Here is an 18,051-nt window from a genome sequence, read left to right on the forward strand (position 1 = left end):
GCAGTCCTGGCTTGTGGCGCCTCTAGGAGCCATCTGCACTGCGGCTCTAGGTTTTAAATGTAGTAAGAGCTCCCAGGCTTTTACTGCATTTAAAATGCAGAGGTGCAGCGTCCCAGATCAGTGCGAACTGGGACTTCTCAATCCCGGCATGTGCCAAATTCAGAATCCCCTGTTCAAAGAGGCTAGGGTTGGCCATGGGCAAGGGCTGCTTCAGCAGCAGCCCGTGTTTACGGCCAGCCCAGGCTGCCATGAACAGGGGCTGCTTGGCTGCAGCAGCCCTTGTCTGTGTGGGGCCCAGCTCCCTGCCTGGACCCCAACCAACAGCGTCTGCTGCCTGTGATAGAGGCGGGGGAAGGAGAGGCAGCACTGTGGAGATGTTGCTGGGGGGATCCAGCTTTTAAGCCAGGTCCCCCAGCACCGTCTCGTGATTTCTCCCCCACCCCCAGCTATCTCATGCAGAAGCAGCAAGGGGAGGTGAAGTGAGTAGTCGGCTACTCCACTCAGCTTCTGTTTATCGAGCAGTCGACTATTTGCTAATATCCCTACCTCTCACCCCCAGGACTTCTGGACCACAAGGGCTTTTTCTCTTTCCCCAGCCTTCCCTCCCATCACCAGCGGCCATTTTTTTTCCTCCACTACCCTCCCCGGAGCGGTAGCCAAGAGCTGTGAGGAGGAGAAAAAGGGTTTGGGGTAGGGGGCTACTTACTCTGTGTGCTGGTGGGCAAGATGGCAGAGCCCTAGTCCTGGCCACTCCCTGGGTGGTGATAATTTGCTATCCCCCGGTGGACACTCTGGAGCATAATTCTCCCCTGAGGGTTCTCTGCCACAAGTGGTGACTCTCATATCCCGTCCCTCCAAACAGCAGACCCTCCGTTTGCATGTTCTGGAAAAAAAATCCTTTTCATGGGGCTTTTGGTTGTCTTGGCATAACCAAACCCTGACCCTGCTTTATGTGAATGGTTAACCCATAAGCCTCATCTTTAACCAATTAAATGGGAATTAGCATCCCTACCATGCTTTAAGTTAGGAGTAGAAGAAGCTGCATATCAAATTCGGTGGCCCTAACTCTTGACATTTAGGGGGAGTTCTTGAATAAATGAACTCACGGACAGACACACTCTATAACATATTTATAGATAGATAAAGATTTAGAATACTCGTTCAACAAATACTTGGCAAAGAATCATTAACCTTCCCCAATGCCCCACTCCTGTTTGACCAAAATATTGTTTGTCTTTCATTATGATCTAGAGCTGTGGTTTAGGCGTTGTTGTTTTTAATTTGGTTGGGCTTTTTTAAAATTCCTAATTGCGCTAACATATTTTTACAAAAATTGTACATAGCTAAAGCACTATTGGAAATCATTCGGTTGCTAAAGTAAAGAGCAATTTTATAGTTAGAATGTAAAATAATTTGCTAGCTTCTTATTTTTAGGAATCACATTAAACCTATGAATGTTTTTAAATTTGCTTGAAGTTCTGCATATTGACTTTAACAGTAGTATTGGTCTGAATAACTAGTAACTAAACTGGACATTTCCTCAAATGTCCCTCATGGTGATTTTATAGAAAAAAAGGTTAATTTTGATTTTGGAGGGGGAGCGGGATTTTCCAAAGCAACTATAAACAAGTATTTCCTTACCTTGTGTATAAAAATAGCTTGTAATTTTACTTTTTAATTCTTGAACACAGAAAAGCAAGAAAAAATAATTTTTAAATGGTTATGCAATATTTTGCTTTGGTATCTGAGTCCCAATAAATTATTTTGGCACAACAGATGCTTTTTCACCTCTTTTCCATTTTGCTAACTTGACCAATATTGGGGATAGTTTCATAGATCTATTTGCCTATAAAACTTTCTGTTTACTTGCTTATTAATTTCTTCTCTTTTACACTACTTTGTTCACATATACCAACCTGAATTGTAAATTAACGTGCTCTATCCTCTCTTAGAGTGGCTAAAACTGCCTGTTGGGAAGCACTACCAGTTCTCATACCATTCTCTTGCCAACCTACTACTTTATTCGGTTGTTCTTGGTCTTTATGCTGACTTTCTAAATGGAAGATTGCATACACCTCTCCTTCCTGTGTTTTTTTGGAAGAGGCCACAGGGTTTAAACTGGTCAAATAATGGTGACTAGAGAAGGATAGAGAAGGAAAGGAATAATAGAGAAGGAAAGAGAGATGTTCCACATGTACACATTAATGCAAGTAATTCCTTTGGTACATTGTACTTTAAATAGTCACTGAATTCTGAAGGACCATGATAATGGCTGATAGAGAATAATACTGTCTTTCTCTCCCTCACTTACACATCCCAGCAGCTCCATGAATCTGCAGGAAGTAGTAATAGTCTCCAAAGCAGTTTAAATTAGAGCACTTTTCCCCTGTTGTGATGTCCATTATCATTCTAGTTTTAATCTTTTCAGATGGATTCTAGATTATTGTTAGTTTACAAGCAATGGATCCCCACGAATCATGGGTACTTTAAACTCATAATTATTACGTGGTGACTTCCTGAAATTCTTTCCAAAACACATAACATTCCTAAAGACAGTAACGAAAATAGTTGTCTGAAGATTGGATGTAGTTTTGGTAACTTGTTGGTTTTACATATCCACATCTCTTTAGTAATGTGTTCCTGAAAATGAACAAATATGGGGTCTTCATAAAAGATGAAAATAAAAGTAATAGTGCTAGACTGTACAGCTCAGTTCACTTTATCAAGGTCTTTCCATACTAGAAGAGGCAAATAAATTGGTATTATTCCACAGTAGTCTAGGTTATCTTAATATGTAATTAATTTTGTTACAATGTGGACTTCGAAATGACCAATGTGTTATCCCATGTTTTGCAAGCTGTAGAAAGCATTGACTCTGAAGGAGTGCTTGCCAACATAGCTTAGGCACTTTTGTTTGTTACTTCTTGAAAACAATTGTTGCAATCCACTTTTGCAGTACAGCACAAATGTGAAACTTGAGTTCACCTCAACTGGCAGGAGACATCATAATTAAACTTTTTATGTAATGTACATTAGTTTATTGTGTTCAGGACATTTCTGAATAACATAGTGCACATGCTTAAGTTATGTCTGTAACATTTTGTTATTTTATCTGGCTAACATAGAAGTGGCCAAAGATGACGTGCCACTGCAACTTTGTGGTAAAAATGAGTATCTATATGGATTAGCTAAGAGTACTATATAATGAAGATGTTAATGTCACAATGTTACAATTTCTATTGCATCAGTATACCTTTCTTTTTTTTTTTTTTTAAAGGTATGCTATTCAGAGTCCAAAGGCAGAAAACATTATTGTGATAGAGTCTGATTTCTTATATAACACAGGCCATAGAATTTCTCTAAAATCATTCCTGGAACGTACTTTTTAGAACTTCCAATCATGATTTTAGAATTGTCAGCAATGGAGCATCCACCACAACCCTTGGCAGATTGTTCCAGTGGTTAGTAGCCTTCACTGTTAAAAATGTATGCATTATTCCAGTCTGACTAGCTTCAACTTCTAGCCATTGGATCGAGATTCTCTGCTAGATTTGTAATGTCTGCCATTAAATACAAATTTGTTCTATATAGTGTGTTAATCAAGTCACCCCTTAACTTTTTCTTTGTTAAATTAAATATATGGAATTTCTAAAGGTCTAGTCTACAATACTGTGGACCAACAGTTTCAGTTACGCAATTTCAGCTATGTGAAAAAAGTAGCTCAAGTCGGCATACTTACTGCAGTGTTTTCACTGAAGCTGAAGACTCTCCCATGAGCTCTGCCTACACTTCTCATTCTAGTGCAAGTGCCAGAGTGGATGGGAGAGCATTTAGCAGTTGATTATCGTATCTATACTAGACACAATAAATCAACCTTCACCCTCCAGTGGATCCGGTGGGTAGTGTAATCATGCCCAGAGCCTCTCACTATAAGGCATCTTTAATCATAATCATTATCATTCTCTTGTCTGAACCATCTTCCATTGATCAACATTCTTCTTAAATTATCAATACCAGAAATAATCACAGTATTCCAGCAGTAATTGCACCAGTGCCAAGTATAGAGGCAATGTAGTTTTCTATTTCTACTGGAAATTCCCCATGTATGCATCCAAGGGTTACATTAGCCCTTTTAGTCACAGAATCCTAGAAGATTAGATCTGAAAGAGACTTCAGGAGCTCATCTAGTCCAACTCCCTGCTTGAAGCAGGCCCAACCCCAGCCAGTGTTTTGTCAAGCCTCATCTGAGGATGGAAATTCCACCGTCTCCCTAGTTAATCTGTTCCAGTGCTTCACCACCTTCCTAGTGAAACAGGTTTTTTAATCCCTAATATCCAACCTAGACTTCCCTCAGTGCAACTTGAGACCATTTCTTTTTGTTGTGTAATCCACCACTGAGAACAGCCTAGCTCCATCCTCTTTGGAACCCTCTTTCAAGTATTTTAAGCTGCAATCAAATCCTTCCTGACTCTTCTGTAGACTAAGCAAGCCCAGTTTCATCAGCCCCTCATAAAGTTATCCTAATCATTTTTGTTACCCTCCGCAGGACATTCTCTAGTGTGTCCACATCCTTTCTGTAGTGGGGTACAGTAATGCCTCATTTAACACTATAGATATGTTTCAGAAAATGATCTTGTTAAGTGAAAACGTGGTATGTGGGGTCAATTTTCCCATTGAAAATAATGGAAAATGTAGGGGTTGTATTTCAAGCGGTGGTGTCTTTTGGGACTGGGACATATGGTTGGGGGAGAAAGAGGACTGGGCTACAGCAGGGAGGGGAGGTATTTGGCTCTGGGGAAGGGAAAGATAGGGGAGGGGGATTGGGTTGGGAGTATGCCCCTGTGACGGGTCTGCCGGAACCCGCACTGCGTCTGGTGGGGGGGGGGGGTCGCTGGGGAACAGCGAACTCTCCGCCGCTTTGCAGGGAGGTGGGGGAAGACCCGCGCAATGGGCCAGCTGGAGAAATCGTGTTATTCTGGGGACGGTAGTGTAATTCAAAAACGTTCCCTAAAAAAAAATCATGCTATTGCGAAAACGTGTTAAGCGGGCACATGTTAAATGAGGAATTACTGTATGCAAAACTGCACACAATACTCCAGATGTCACCTCACCAAGCCAAATGGAGAGGAGTAATCATTTCCATCGATCTGCTGATAGTGTTCTTGCTAATGTAGTCCAATATGTCATTAGCCTTCTTAGCAACAGGGGCACACTGATGACTTGTATCCGGTTTCTCATCCACTGTAATGCCCATGACCTTTTCTTCAGAGCTGCTGCATAGCCATTCTGTCTCCAACCTGAAGCAGTACATGGGATTCTTCCATCCTAAGTACCAGATTCTGCACTTGTCCTTGTTGAACTTCATGAGATTTCTTTTGACCCCATTCTCCTATTTGTGTAATTCTGGTCCAAGGTTCCCTGTAAGCTGCAGACCCACACGGGTGTGCAGCCCTTTTCTGAGCAGGCAGGGAGCTCAGCTGGGGGAAGAGGGACAGAGCATGCACCCTCTCAGAGTAGCAGCAGCTGCTGCTGCTGCCTGCTATAAATGGAGAAGCTGGCTCCAGCCTCTACTCCAGAGCTGGGCAAAGGATGATCTGTAGGCTGGATCCAGCTGTGAGGGCCTCAGCTGGCTCCCTGCCTGCCCTGCACTTGCGGGACACTGGAAATCCGGGTGCAAGGCCACGTGTGTGTTTGAATGTTGAGAACCTGGAGGGAGGGAGACAGGCTTCTCATGCTGCCCTTGCCCCTCGTAGCTCCCATTGGTTAGTTCTGAGGCTCACATCTCCCAGGCTCACAACATTAAGTTTAGAGCAATAAACATGGCTCCTGAACTTCCCCTGACCATGGTCTTGGCTAAGAAACCTGCTGTGCTGCTGGCTGAGAGCCAAATAAGGTCTCTCAGCTAGAGCCTATTTCTGGCACCCCAGCCTCTCCCTCCCCCAACTCTTTCCCCCCCTTCTACACCCCTACTCTATGTAACCCAAACCTTCTGCACCCCTGCTTCATACGTCATCCCAGACACTGCATCTCCTCCTACAGCTTGCCTCCGGTTACAACCCCTTCTCAGACCTTGCACCCCGATCCGCTATCCCTGGTCACAGCCCAAATCCCTGTATCCCCCTCCTGCACTTCTGCGCCAGGTCACAATCCCCTCCCAGGCCTTGCACTCCCTTCTCATCCTAGTCTGTTGCCTTTGGTCATGATCCCCCTACTTCACCTAAAGTGCCTCACAGATCCTACACCCCAATCCCTTACCCCAAGCTCCCTCCTGCACCCAACCTCAATCACAGACACCCCCCCCCCCACTCCTCCTCCATTAATATAATGGACGAGTGCAGCCCTCAACTGCTTTCCAAATTCTTAGAGTGGCCCCCATCAAAAATTATTGCCCACCCCTGTGTTAATGGCTTAAGGTAAGAAAGAAAAGGATTCTTTTAACAGTATTTTTTTGAGTGTTGCAGATACCTCAAACTCTATTCTTAATGATTTTTTTTAATCCTGTGTTACTAATTAATACATGGTCAACTCTATTGCATTCAGGCCAGCTCTTTGCTATCTGGTAGATTTCTGGCTCATATGAGTCAGAATCTTCAAGTACTAGGTGTGATTCTGGCTGTTTTGTAGGATGAAACCTTGTTTGCAAGATCTTTGAAACATGCATTTATCAATATGATGATACATATGCTGTACTCCAAGGTCTCAGAGGGGTAGCTGTGTTAGTCTGTAAGTTAAAAAACTTCAAAAAACAACAATGGGCCTGTAGCACATTGGAGTCACACAAATATATAAATAGTATATGAACTTTTGTAGGCACAACTCACTTTTTCAGCCCAGTGTAGTGTTAATTTTCTTTTTATTTATTTCATATTGAACAATCATAAGCATTGCTCCATGTTAATTATCCCTTGTTTTAATATATTTTTCCACACCCTATGGACTATTTAAAATATATATTTATACCTATGATTTTTCTTTCTACTGATGAGTGCACATCCGCATACTACCTCTATATTGGTATTGCACCTAGGAAATTTCAACCCATCCAAAAGAAAATTCAACCCGCCCAAGAATGGAAAATCTTAGAGGGAACACTGGCCTGGACTCTAACTCTACTCTCCAGTTCAGGAGTAGGCAAGAGGTGGCTAGGTGGCCAAATCCGGACCACTAAGCCACCAGATCTGGCTTCCAGCCACCTCACCAACACCCTTATTACAGAGCAGTTGCAGGCGCTTTGAACAGCAGGCTGCTAATTGCTATACAGTCTGGGCAGGGAGGAGAAAACTTTGTGTGCTTTCCCTGCCCCCTAGCAAAATCCTCCGGTTCCCATTGGCCAGCTTCTGGCCAGTAGAAGCTGAGAAATTTTGCTGAAAGTGGGGCAGAGAGTGATGCCTCCTCACTCCCTCCTTGTGCTGGAGTAGAGCCACATGGAGCAGCTGCCCAGCACACAGACAGGGAATGTGCAGCGCTGCTGGCTGAGAGCTGGCTAGGTAAGTGCTTCCCAGCCAGAGCCTGATTCTGGAACTCCAGCCCCTCCCACACTCCAGCTGTCTTCCCCAGGCCACTACTCAAACACTCTGTATCCCCTTTCCACACCTCCTTCAGGTGACAACTCCTTCCCAGACCTTTCACCCCCTCCCCCAGGCCAGACTCCTTTCTTGTATCCATACCCCTCCATGATCCTGCACCCCATTCTCCTGCCCCAAGTCACCACCCAAACCCTCTCTACTCCTTTCTCCAGGTCACAACTTCCTCCCAGACCCTGCACCCCCTCCTACACCACTTCCCCAGTCCAGAATCCAATCTGGAACCCATAACCCTTCCTGGACCCTTCACCCAAGCCACTGCCCCAGATCATAACCCCCTCCTTCACCCAAACTCCCTCTCAGACCCCACACTTCCTCCTGTACCATAGTCCTCTATCCTAAGCTCCCTTCTATACCCCACTGGATGTCCCAGACCCTGCACACCCTCTACAGAAGTGCAGCCCCCTGGACCACTTACCAAAATCTTGGAGTGGCCCCTCATTTCAAATTAAGTTTATCTGCCTCTCCCTCCAGTTTAGTGTTATCTGCGAACTTGCTGAGGGTGCAGTCCAAGCCATCATCCACATCATTAATGAAGATGCTGACAAAACTGACCCTTGGGGCACTTTGCTTGACACTGGCTGCAAACTAGACATCAAACTGTTGAGCCTTATAAGCTAGCCAGGTTACTAGCCACCTTACAGTCTGTTCATCCAAGTCATACTTCCTAAACATACTGGCAAGATACTGTGGGATAACCTATCAAAAAACTTCACTAAAGTAAAAGTATATATCACTTTCCCCATGTCTACGGAGCCAGTTAGCTCATCAAAGAAGGCAATCAAGTCACAGCATTGCACTTGGACCTTACATTCAGCAGATGATCCATGGCAATCCTAAATCTTTTTCAGAATCACTGTTTCCCAAGATAGTCTTCCCTATCTTGTAAGTATGGAGTCTTTATTCTCAGATGTATTTACAGGCAGTCCCCAGGTTACGTACAAGATAGGGACTGTAGGTTTGTTCTTAAGTTGAATTTGTATGTAAGTCGGAACTGGTACATATTGTAGGGGAAACTCTAGCCAAACATTTCTCCAGAGCTCAGTTTTATTCTCCCACACCTCACTTCCCTCAGTCCTTTATTCTCAAGCTGAGGTGTCTGATGAGAAAAGCCGCTCCGCGTCTCCCTGGTCTGCTGGGGGGGTGGACGGGGCGCTAGCTTTGCGTCTCCCTGGTCTGCTGGGTGGAAGCAGCTAGTGCGGGGTTGCCTCACCCCGTTTGTAAGTAGGGATCCGATGTAAGTCGGATCCATGTAACCCGGGGACTGCCTGTACTTGATATTTAGCTTTATTAAAACATACATTGTTCGCCTGCACCCTGTGTATTAAATGATCCATATCACTTTGTATTTGTGAGCTGTCACCTTCAGCTACTCTCTGAATTTTGTCATCTGCAAACTTTATCAGTCATGCTTACTTCTGAGACCTATCAGTTAGCCAGCTTTTAATCCTCATTAAAACCAGAATATAAAATGAATCAAAAGGTCGTTATCAAGTCAAATGTTTTATAGAAGACCAACTATATTACTTCAGCACAACTACTTGTATCAGACAAACTTGTAATCTCATCAAAACAAGATATCAAATCTTCCTGTTCACCCTTTTTAAATATTAGTGCAATAGTTAGCTTTCTTTCCAGCTTCTGAAACTTTTACTGTATTACAAGATTTTTGAAAATCAACATTAGTGGTCCAGAGAGGAGCTCAGCCCGATCTTTAAAAACTCTTCAATGCAAATCATCCGGGCCTGCTGATTTTAAAATGTCTGGCATTAGTATCTGCTATTTAATATCCTTCTGATGTACTAATGGAATTAAAAGACTATCATATGATATTATAAAAGTAAATAATTGGGGAATGACAGTGAGGTTGTTTTTTGACTAATATTTTAATCTATTATTGTCTTGCATGTAGGAAATTCCATTTTTATTAATATTCCATCAAAACTGAGGATTATAATGTTTACTGTGAGAAAGGGAGAAAACTTTTTAGGTCAGAATCTTCTATATAGAAATCTTCAGGCTTTCTTCAAAATCAAGAGTTTGAAATCTGGTTAGAATGAGAGAGGTGAAATGAATGAACTGCTCATTTCAAATGATCACTAAAATTGTTTGTTTTGGGGGAGCCCATTTTTTATGAGGATTACACCACTGAAGTTGTTTTTCCTAAATAACCATTGGACTGCAAAGGTTCAAGAGTGACTATCTATGGCTATACTGGTTACACAAGTGTTCTGTTGTGTCCACGGTCTACCTGCAGAATTATCCAACAAGTCAATTTTTTTAATTTTACAAAGTACTTTTATATTCTATTAAATATTCATGAAGGAAAGGCAATCCCAGACTTACTGGGTTGTGTCAATAGGTTAAGCCCCAGAAACAGTTAAGACTACCTCACAGTCTTTGAGTTATACTTAGCCCTTATGACTGGTAGATTCTTACAGAGATAAGGGATGATGATACTTCTATAGAGTGTTGAGGCTTAATTTATTAACATTTTTAATTGAGCTCCATAGATGAGAAGTGCTATAGAAATACAATTTTATAACATTTGAATTTTTAATATAGAATGATGGAAATTGTAACTGGACTAGTGAATCCCAGAGACTGATACTTAATATTAGACCTTTTCACTTGGATCTTTTTGCTACAAGGTCCTTATGAAGATAAAATAACTTATTTAGAGATAAGATGGTGAATTGTTCAATTTAGGATGTATGCGAATTCCAGGAAATGATTCTCCTCAACTTCAAAAAGGGAAGATTGTTTCTATCTTAGTAATTTATTTGCTGATGAGTCCATCAGAGTCTCTGAATAGGATTGAGCTTTTTCTCCTTTAAAGGATATTTTTCCCTAAGGGAAAAAAAAAAAGACACAGGAAGAATATGTGAAAGGTAAGGACTATTTTATTTGTTCACTCAGTGGTTTTGATTTTTTTTTCACTGGGTGTCAGTTTATGATTGTTGGTTCTAGAGGGTGTGGGTGACAGCTGAGACCAAGGCATTAACCCTATTAAGTTAAATCATAGCTCTTCTGGACTTAGGAAGTGAGTATATTTTCAAGCTGGGTAACTCAGATGGCTATTAACAGTGGAAATGAACAGTATCTTAATGTGAACAGTCAAGTAAATGAAGATTTCTGATGAGAAAGTTCTATTTGAATATCAGTGTGGATTCTGATAAAGCAATATGTCTAGGGTAAATATACTTACTAAGACTAAACCACACAAAGTCGTATGTAGGGAATAAAGGCTAAAAATATTTTTTTTCTATAGCTTTCCAGGCAAGTGGGTCATATTTCATTATACTTCAGACTTCACAGCAAACAAAATTGAAAACACAAGAAGCTTTCTATCATAGTCCTAAGGAATCAGTGGTGATAGAAGAAATGCATCTATTTAGATGGGACATTCCTTTTTACTGTTGTTTATTATTACAGGAAGTTATTAGGAAAGAAATTAAACAAAGTTGATTAATCCAGATCTTTAAACTATTGTTGAATATTTTCTATTTGGAATGAGTGTAGAGTTGATCCAATTGTCATTTGAAACCTGATGGAAATTAATAGTGGTGATGGTGTGAAAATTAACTTTCTACATACAGACTTAAGTGTAATAGAATATCATAATGGTGGATCCAAGTGATGCAGACCAAGTTTACCTAGTGAGAAGTTAATTATTTTCTTTTTCTAAGAGCTCGTCTACACTGGCAAGTTACTGCCTTTAACTTTCTTGTTCAGAATGTGAAACGCACCCATGTGGACAGTGTTAGCTACTTTCCTCCTGAAAGTGGTAGAACCCTGGGAGTGCTTTAATATGGCACTGCCATGATGATAGTGCCATATAAAAGCACTGCTGCGACAACACTTTAAATTGTGACATGGAGACAAAGCCTTAGTAAACATAAAGACAACAATGTTGTTGTTGTTCGTCCATCGTATTTGAAGAGGACCTTGACATCTAACGGGTTATGGACTGTTCATGGTGTGTCCGCAAATGGCTGATAAGGCCGATACGGGCACGGAATGTTCTACCACATGTCGGGCAGACATGTGTGGGCACCACTGTTGCAGCTTTTGCAACTCTGGCTTTACGGAGTTCTCGCTTCTCTTGTGCTATGGTTGTCCTTCTGGCTTCAGATGTTTGACAGCCTTGGTAGATCAGCGTGTGCCATGTTGATCGGTCTTGTGCCAGGGTCTCCCAGGAGGTCGTGTCAATATCCAGGGACTTGAGAGAGGCTTTAAGCGTATCTTTGTATCGCTTCTTTTGTCCCCCGTGCGATCGCTTCCCTTGAAACAGCTCACCATAGAAGAGCTGTCTAGGGATGCGATGATCTGGCATCCTTGCAACATGGCCTGCCCAGCGTGTCTGAGCTTTCATCAGCAGGGTGTAAACTGACGGCAGACCTGCTCTAGAAAGGACTTCTGTGTCTGGCACCTTATCATACCACCGGATCCTCAGAAGTCTGCGGAGGCAAATCGTGTGGAAGTGGTTCAGTTGCCTAGCGTGCCTCCTGTATACAGTCCAAGTCTCACTGGCGTACATCAGGGTAGTTAACACTACTGCTCGATAGACTTTAAGCTTTGTAGCAAGGCTTATTCCACGGCGGTCCCACACTTTGGTCAACAGTCTGCCGAATGCAGAGCTTGCCTTGGCGACTCTGCAGTTGACCTCGATGTCAATTGTCACTGAGCGGGAGAGGGTGCTGCCAAGATATGTAAATTGGTCCACTGCTTGCAGCTTTTGTCCCTTCACTGTGATGGTGGGCACTTGATGCTGAGCTTTTGGAGCTGGCTGGTGCATCACTTCGGTTTTCTTTGTGTTGATGAGAAGGCCGAAGTTGTCGCATGTTGCTGCAAATTTGTCCATGCTGGCTTGCATTTCCTGCTCTGATCCAGCATTCAGGGCGCAGTCATCAGCAAAAAGGAGATCTCGTAACACAGTCTCCTTTATCTTGGTGACAGCCTGGAGTCTTCGCAGGTTAAACAGTTTCCCATCGGTCCTGTATCTCAGTCTGATTCCCAGGGAACTGTTCTGAAAGGCGTCTGACAGTATGGCTGAAAACATTATGCTGAACAGGGTCGGTGCCAGCACACACCCTTGCTTGACGCCGTTTGTGACGGGAAAGGCCTCTGAAGCTTCTCCATCATCCAAAACACGAGCCGTCATGCCATCGTGGAACTGACGTACCATCAAGATGAATCTGTCAGGGCACCCAAACTTCGACATGATGCGCCACAGACCTTCGCGACTGACAGTGTCAAAAGCCTTGGTGAGATCCACGAAGGTGGTGAACAGTTCATGATTCTGCTCTTGACACTTCTCTTGAAGCTGTCGGGCTGCGAAGATCATATCCACCGTGCCACGCTCTTTGCGGAAGCCGCACTGTGTCTCAGGTAATAAACCCTGTTCCAGGTGGTTAATCAGACGATTCAGCAACACTCGTGCAAGGATCTTACCTGCGATGGAAAGCAGTGATATTCCTCTATGATTATCGCAAACTTGTCGATTTCCTTTCCTCTTGTAGAGGTGTACGATAGACGTGTCTTTCAGTTCCTGAGGAATAGATCCTTGATTCCAGAAGGACTGGAACAGCTGAGTGAGTTTGTTGACAAGCACTGCACCACCACCCTTATAGACTTCCGCTGGAATCGCATCAGATCCTGGGGCCTTGCCACTGGACAGCTGGCTGATGGCCTGTAAGGTTTCAGTCTCTGATGGTGAGACATCCAGGCTGTGGTTGATATCCGCCTGGGGCATTCTATCAATCGCCTCGTTATTGATGGAAGATGGGCGGTTCAGTACGGATTGGAAGTGCTCAGCCCAACGCTGTAAAATCAGAGCCTTCTCAGTAATGAGAGTTGCACCATCTGAGTCCAGTAGAGGGGAACTCCCTGAGGGCTGAGGTCCATACAAGGATCTAAGGGCTTCGTAGAACCGTTTGGCATCGTTTCTATCAGAAAACTTCTGGATTTCATCTGCTTTGGCACTCAACCAGGAGTCCTGCATCTTACGAAGCTTGTTCTGTACGATCCTGCGAATGTTGTTGAAGGCATTTTTCTTAGCTGTTGACGATGGGTCATTCTGGTGAGCACGGTGAAGGCGATGCTTTTCAGCAAGTATGGCCTTGATCTCTTCATCGTTTTCATCAAACCAGTCCTGCTGTTTCCTGTGTGAGGGTCCAAGAACCTTTAGTGCAGAAGAGTGCACAATATCCCGGAAGCGTTCCCAGTCCTTCTCAGCATTTTCCTCTAATTGCAGCTCTAAAAGTTGGTTGCCAAGATCTTCTGCTAGTAAAGTTGCTGTGTTGGGGTTCCTCAGTCTACTGACATTGATCTTTTTCATCACAGCTTTGTTTCCCTGCGGACGTCTCTTTGGCTTGATGTGAAAGCTTAATTTGGAGATGATAAGTCTGTGGTCAGTCCAACAGTCAGCACTCGGCATGGCCTTGGTCACCCTTACATCCTGTCTGTCTTTCCTCCGCACAATGACATAATCAATGAGATGCCAGTGCTTAGAGCGTGGGTGCATCCAGGACGTCTTTTTGCGAGTGGGCAGGCGGAAGATGGTATTGGTGATGATCAAATCATGAGCCGCACATGTCTTCAGTAATAGTAGGCCATTGCTGTTACATTTACCGATTCCATTTTTTCCAATGACGCCATCCCAGGCAGTGTGATCAGATCCTACTCTTGCGTTGAAATCGCCAAGTAGAATCAGCCTGTCAGTGCGCTTCACGGATGAGAGTAGGGCATCGAGATCTTCATAAAACTTGTCCTTTACTTCATCCAGATTCGTCATTGTGGGCGCGTAAGCGCTGATCAGTGTGGCTTGCTTTCCTCTCGGTAGTGGAAGATGCAGTGTCATGAGTCGGTCATTCACGCCCTTGGGAAGACTGGCAAGTTTGCGGACAAGATGATTCTTAACCGCAAAGCCAACTCCAGATTCATGACGTTCGTCACTGCTGCGTCCACGCCAGAAGAATGTGTAACCACCTCCTGTTTCCATGAGCTGACCTTCATTTGCTAGACGAGTTTCACACAGTGCCGCAATATCGATGTTAAATCTTGTGAGCTCTCTGGCGACCAGGGCTGTTCTTCTTTCTGGTCAGTCTGCTGAAGGGTTGTCCTGAAGCGTGCGTACGTTCCATGTGCCAATAGTGAGTGGTGTCACCTTGCATTTTGTTTGAAATTTTATTGTTCGCCCGCATGAGATGGGATCCCCTCCAGCCGCGGTAAGCTGGCCAGGGTTCTATGAAGCAAACAATGTTTAGGGCACCTTTTCTAGCCCCTTCCTCTTACTACGGAGGTGAGCAGTGCAATCCTAAAGAGGGCTGCTCAGTCACTCAGGTAGACGCCGAATCCAGCTGTTGCTTCCACCAGCAAGAAGACGACCATTAGACCTGAGCCGCCTGTGTGCAGGTCCGCGGCTACAGCTCCCAGTGTATCCACACCTGCTGCTTCGTCGCTCGCCCGTCGCCACAGGACTTAGGAGATGTCGAGATGTCAAGACTTGCGCGTGAATTGGATTAAAGTGAGGGAGAGGTGCGCATAGTCAGCCTCACTCTCTCTTCCCAGATTCCCTCTTACTCCAATGGCAGGACTAATGTCGAGACGGTTGGAGATGGGCTGGGCGCAGTGGTTGACCAGGGCATCTTTCATGTCTTGCCGTGCTCTTAGCATACCACATCGCTTGCAGAAACCACCTTCATGACCGTTGGTCCTATTCTAGTAGGTCTCATCCGCTCGATCCGCCGGAGTCTGTCTTCACATGCTCGGGATAGACAAGTCCCTATCTCACCGAAGGTCGATGACCCGACGGCTACTCTCAACCTGGTTTAGCCAGCCTGTCAAAGCTGTTGCCTGAGATGTGGCCGCTGCACATGCTACAGCTACTAGGAGCCACAGGTGAGAGTTGAGTGACAAGTGGGGACCAAAGGTGGACGAGCTGCTCTAAAAGGACACGACATGCCCGTACATCGGAGGTGCTACCCCTCCCTGAACACCCCATACACCCCTAAAGGAAGCTAAAGGAAGAGCCACACTTGATTTTAGTTCAAATGAATGCAAAGAAAATGATTGCTTATTCATACTGTATTCAGGTTTACATAGAGCTGAAAAAGATGTGGTGGTGGAAACTGCAGGTTTTCAGCCTAATGAATATTTTGGGCTAGGACATGAATACACAAAGGAGCAAATTAGTAGCAGCAAATACTGAAACTTAGAAATCTATAGAAAAATAGTATGTACAATAGGTAATTAGAACAGTTCAATATTTATCTATAGTATTGGTGTTAAGATAGACATCAATATAGACATTCAGCAACATTTGTTAGACTTACTAATTTTCAAATGTTGAAAATGCAAAGCAATGCCATCTTTAGTTGAAATGAGAAATTAATATTAGTTGTTCATATGCAGAAGTCATCACACACAAAAAAAACCACTGGTGCTATCTAGGGAGGTAAGCGACTAGTTGACATCCTGATAAGCAAATGCCTATCCGGTAGTTGTGTAGTGATTCAACTAGTTGCTTCCCTCCCACCCCTTGCTGCCTCAGTCAGAGAGAGGCAGCAAGGCAGGGGAGCAGGAGCCAGCTTAAAGCCAGTTCCCTCCAGCACCATCTCCATGTGGGGACTGGGGAGGCAGAGTCCCAGTATCTGGGACTGGGTGTGAGCCAGGACAGCTGATTCTCGGCTTGCGCCTGGACCCCCCTGCTGCATCTCTGCTTTTTAAATGTATTAAGAGCCTGACAGCTCTTAATACATTTAAAAATTAGAGGCGCAGCGGGATTCGCTCGTGGGATCGGGGGCTAACCCTGCTGAGGCTCTGCAGTTTCCCCCCTTATCGACTAGTTAAATAGTCAATGGAAATTCCATCAACTACTCAAGTAGCTGATTAAACACAATTTAACATCCCTAGAGCTGTCACTCTCACTGGCAGCCTCAAGCAGAGATTAAATAAGATATGAAGGCCCAAGCTACCCTGTAGGGATGGTTTTTAGATTACATTAATTTAAAAAGTAAACTTTTGTGTTCTCTTTTGGGAAGATCTAGTCTCTGACAGTGTATATAGTTTTCAAAATAAATGCAGATTATGAAATGGATTAGATGGAAATATATGTTGCTAGCAACCCTATATTAAGCTAAAAATTCTAGGCATGGGTAAAATTTGTCAAATTTGCTATCATCTTAATACACTAAACTCTTAAAAGAAATGTAAAGAACTTGTTTGTGAAATTAGGAATGCTGATCCCCTTTAAAGTTACTTGTACAGGAAGTTCTTGTCATTGGCTTGTTCTATGAAATCTTACTGTGGTTGCAAGGTGGGGGGAATTAGAAGCTGGCAATGAGGAGCCTAATGATCAAATGAGCAGTTCACTATTTTAAAAAATGATTGGCCTATGCTATATATTTTCTTAAATACCTAGAACACTTTAATATACCATGAAATGAGAGATGTCCTTGAAATGTATATGTACTTTAAACATGTAAATGCATCTACTTTCCATATTTTCTCTCTACATTTAGATAACTGTTCTTGTTTTAAGTGGGTTCTCTGATTCTAAGAGGATCTGAAGATAATTATTACACTGGTTACTGTTATCAATGAACATATTACAAAGCAATTTTCTGGTATGGCTATAGCTCACTTAAAATAGCTTCCATGATGACTAATCTTACTTTTCAACAGGAGAAAATTCACATCCAGTTAATGCAGTCTTTTGAGAAAGAAGAGAAGCCCACAAAAGATGAAACAGAAAAGGAAAAATCCAGTGATAAATTGTCAAGAAAAATGTTATCAAGAGGTTTGTTATGACACTGCTTTTAAATTATATTTGAAGTAAATTATCTAGATGTCCATATTAATAACCTTGAGTGACTGATGGAATAATTACTGTGAATAATTCTGTTGGGCTGAAATGTATATTGTTTTTTAGCAAAGTCTATGGGCCTGATTCTTCTTTGGAATCTCCAGGATCTGCTTGTGCATGTACAGTTCCTGTGTGTAAATACTATATACACAACTTTTGATGCATTAACATTTGCACTTGGGTGAACATCAGAGCCCTTTCCTTAATTTGTGAAGGTGGTGGTTGAGAAAGGGGTGTAATTTACTTACAAGTTAGAGAAACAGAAGACTGATAAGCCTAATTTGACCACCTCTCTTTCAATGTATCTGTTTATGGTCAGTGTAACACTTTGTGTTGAGAGAAAAAATGCTTAAATGTCATTCACTGCCAGAAACCTAATATTGAGAAGGTAATTTATGTACATAATGATGGGAGGGAAAAGTCAATGAGAAAATAAGTTGATTTTAATTTTCTGAGATGTAATTGAAACTTAACTCATTTTTTAAAACAAGAAAATCTTTTATTGGGCATGGGGAAAGGAAATCTATCTCAGAAGGAGTTCCCCAGTTTGCAGGAGAGAATGCATGCTACAGCAGACCTATTAACATATTCCCCCCTTCA

The 18,051-nt window shown here is 43.1% G+C and overlaps 1 protein-coding gene across 11 annotated transcripts in view; it reads left to right on the forward strand.

The window, feature by feature from the left end:
• The window catches only part of R3HDM1 (R3H domain containing 1), a 128,450-nt gene that overhangs the window by 19,393 nt on the left and 91,006 nt on the right, over positions 1-18,051 (forward strand). For all 11 annotated transcript variants that reach the window (XM_006117053.5, XM_075933297.2, XM_075933292.2 and 8 more), the window contains one exon: positions 17,271-17,385. In XM_006117053.5, the coding sequence (XP_006117115.3) occupies positions 17,271-17,385 (115 nt within the window). The remainder of the gene's footprint in view (positions 1-17,270; positions 17,386-18,051) is intronic.

This window comes from Pelodiscus sinensis, chromosome 7 (genome assembly GCF_052426305.1).
Source record: "Pelodiscus sinensis isolate ZL-2025 chromosome 7, ASM5242630v1, whole genome shotgun sequence".
NCBI classification, from domain to species: domain Eukaryota; kingdom Metazoa; phylum Chordata; order Testudines; family Trionychidae; genus Pelodiscus; species Pelodiscus sinensis.